General features: G+C 39.2%; 1 protein-coding gene across 1 annotated transcript; it reads left to right on the top strand.

Annotated features, from left to right (window-relative positions):
• The first annotated feature begins 790 nt into the window (after positions 1-790).
• On the top strand, positions 791-1,525 carry LOC149203330 (uncharacterized). Its single transcript, XM_089401830.1, has one exon. The coding sequence runs from the start codon at positions 791-793 to the stop codon at positions 1,523-1,525; it is 735 nt and encodes a 244-aa protein (XP_089257956.1).
• Positions 1,526-3,588: the final 2,063 nt, after the last annotated feature.

Raw genomic sequence — 3,588 nt, 5'->3', positions numbered from 1 at the left:
ATTCTTTTTACAATTAATAATAATAATAATAATTTAAAATAAAGCTATGATTTAGTTAGTTTTTATGATATTTTCAATTTTAACAATTTGACATGTATGATAAAATAATTAATTGTGTGGTTGAATTGAGGCTTCTGTGATCTATATCAATTTTATGAGAAGAGTCTTCAGTGAAAATCACATCATAATTCATTTGTTGACGCGTTTTGAACCAACGCGTGTGGTTCATTGTCACAACGAGTTGAAGAACTAGATCATGGATGCATGTTAAATAGATAGAGCAGGTCTTCAAATTGTTATATTTGACTGGGAAACAGCTAAATTTGACAAGACAACTAGGCTGGACCAACGACTACTAAGCAACAACTAAGTTTGACTGGGCACCAAGACCATAGAATAGGGAGAGGAAAAATCAATTATTTGATTAATTTTTAAGTTTGTTTAGTTATATTTATTCCCATATGATAGAGTATTAATAATCTATTACTAGGCCTTTTTATTAAAATTAAATAGATAAATAGTTAGTTAGTTAACTTAAGGGATAACATGTTATATTTAATTTAATTCCAAGAACGATAACCTAATAACTCATAAAACATGTTAATTTATGAAATAATAAGAAATTTCTTTAAATAGATAACATTTTAAATTAGTTAAATAATGACCCTATACTAATTAAAGGAAATCCAACAATATTTCGACAATTATCAATCCAAGACATTATGTGTGACGTGGATTTTGGGATTAGGAGCTTGCCTGATAATATTAAGGACAAGACTTTATGTGTGACATGGAGTTTGGGATTAGGAGCTTGCTCGATAATATTAAGGACACGATTAGGCAAGATTGCGTTGTTTTCCTTAGGAAGGCAAAGCCCCCTAGGAGCAATATTAGCAAGGTTGAGTTTGAGGCCCTCAAATCCCTGAACCATAACAAGGACATTGTGGTTCTCAAAGCCGATAAAGGAGGGGTTGTTGTCATCCTTAATAAGGATGATTACCGACAAAAGATGTTGGACCATCTTTGTAACAGTGGTAGCAACTATAAAAAGCTTAAAAAAAATCCCCTGAAGAAGGTCTCGAGAACTGTTTCTCTAGCTATTAAATCTAGCAACACTGTGGGTTCCTTTTGCCATAAGCTTATTGAGAGTAGCCCCATCACTCCTCGGATCTATGGTCTTCCAAAGATTCAAAAAGAGGGGGCGCCCCTAAGGCCGATCGTCAATACCATAAGTGGTCCAGCCTACCTCCTTGCTAAATTCCTAGCCTTGAAGCTTAGACCCCTTGTTGGCCTCACAGAGTTGTTTGTTAAAGAATTTTCGTCCTTTGTTAATGAGCTTAAAGTCATCAAATTCGACCCTGAAGACATTCTTGTGAGTTTCAATGTGGTTTCCCTTTATACTTGCATTCCTATAAGGGAGGCCACTGAGGTCATCAACCGCCTTACTGATCTTGACACTGCTCATTTAGTTGCAATTTGTCTCACATCCACTTTTTTTAGCTTTGAAGGGGAATTATACGAATAGACCTGTGGGGTTGCCATGGGTTCCCCCCTGTCCCCAGTTGTTTCTAATCTCTTTATGGAAGACTTTGATTCCAAATCTTTTTCCTTAGCTCGTCTCTTGCCCAAGCTCTGGGATAAATTTGTTGACGACACTGGTGTCATCTGGTCTCATGGCCAGGAAGAATTGGAACTATTTTTCTAGCATATCAACAATCAATCCTCATCCATAAAGTTCACTATGGAGCAAGAAGTTGATGGTTGTTTACCTTTCCTGGATGTTCTAATCTCTGAGAATGATGACAGTTAGTTCTCCCACCAAGTGTTTAAGAAGAAAACTCATACCGAGCAGTATCTTCGTGCCAGCTCCCATCATTTCCTTGCTCAAAATTTGGGTGTTGTCAACACACTTGCGGCTCAAGCACTGAGAATCTCCGACGAAAAGAACCTTGATAGAGAGAAAGCCCATCTCCTTAACGTGTTTGTTAATAATGGTTATAGTAGGAACCAGGGTCTGAAAGCTTTCCTTAAAGCCAACAAAGGTCCCAAGGTTAAGGGAGACCCTAAGGATCGTGTCTCAAGGGTTCATCTCCCTTTCATCCAAGGGACCACAGATAAGATTGCAAGGATCCTTAGAAAGCATAATGTTCCCTCTACTTTTAGACCCCTTAACACCATACGTAGGTCCCTTAGATCTGTAAAATACCCCATTGAACCCAAGGACATGAAAGGTGTCTATGTTATTCCTTGATCCTGTGGGACCCCCTATGTTGGTGAGACGGGGTGTTATATTAATCAAAGGATTCACGAACATTCAACTAACATTAAGCATGGGAGGACCTAGTCTTCGGCCTTGGTAGAGCACGTGGAAAAAAACAAAGCATCACATATGCATTGAGGAGGCCCAGGTCATTGCCAATATTGCTTGCTTTCATCACCGAAAATTTAGGGAGGCCATCGAAATTGAAAAAAGGCTGAGGAATCGAACTCTTTCCAACATCTCAATAATCAATCCTCATCCATAAAGTTCACTATGGAGCAAGAAGTTGATGGATGTTTACCTTTCCTGGATGTTCTCATCTCTGAGAATGATGACAGTTCTTTCTCCCACCAAGTGTTTAGGAAGAAAACTCATACTGAGCAGTATCTTTGAGAATGATGATAGTTCTTTCTCCCACCAAGTGTTTAGGAAGAAAACTCATACTGAGCAGTATCTTCATGCCAGCTCCCATCATTTCCCTGCTCAGAAGTTGGGTGTCCTAAAAATCCTTGTGACTCGAGAATCTCCAATGAAAAGAACCTCGATAAAGAGAAAGCCTATCTCGTTAATGTGTTTGTTAATAATGGTTATAGTAGGCAACAGGGTCTGAAAGCTTTCCTTAAAGCGAGCAAAGGTCCCAAGGTAAAGGGAGACCCTAAGGATCGTGTCTCGGGGGTTCATCTCCCTTTCATCCAAGGGACCATGGATAAGATTGCAAGGATCCTTAGAAAGCATAATGTTCCCTCTACCTTTAGACCCCTTAACACCATCTGTAGGTCCCTTAGATCTGTAAAAGACCCTATTGACCCCAAAGACATGAAAGGTGTCTATGTTATTCCTTTCTCCTGTGGGACCCCCAATTTTGGTGAGAAGGGGTGTTCGATTAATCAAAGGATTCACAAACACTCAATTGACATTAAGCATGGGAGGATCTGGTCTTCCGCCTTGGCAGATAACGCAGATAAAACAAAGCATCACATATGCATTGATGAGGTCGAGGGCATTGCCAAGATTGCTCCCTTTCATCACCAGAAATTTAGGGAGGCCATCGAAATTGAAAAAGGGACAAGGAATCTCAATAGGGATGATGACTAGAAAATTAGCAGTTGTTGGATCCCTGCTCTTTCTTCCTAGTTGCCCCCTTCCCCCTCCTGTCCCCAGTTGTTCTTTTCTACGGTCTTATTTGTTTCTCCCCCTCATCTTCCACACCCTCTATTCGACTAGGTAATGAAATCCTTTTAATTGACTTAGTAAACAATTGAAACAATCCTTTTAATTGACTTAGTAAACAATTGAAACAAGTATTGTCCGTTCCTACACATTGATGA

This window comes from Pinus tabuliformis, chromosome 2_1 (assembly GCF_031772625.1).
Source record: "Pinus tabuliformis cultivar Carrire ecotype Pingquan chromosome 2_1, CPIR1, whole genome shotgun sequence".
Taxonomy (NCBI): Eukaryota; Viridiplantae; Streptophyta; class Pinopsida; order Pinales; family Pinaceae; genus Pinus; species Pinus tabuliformis.
This window is presented reverse-complemented; position numbering and strand designations above follow the sequence as displayed.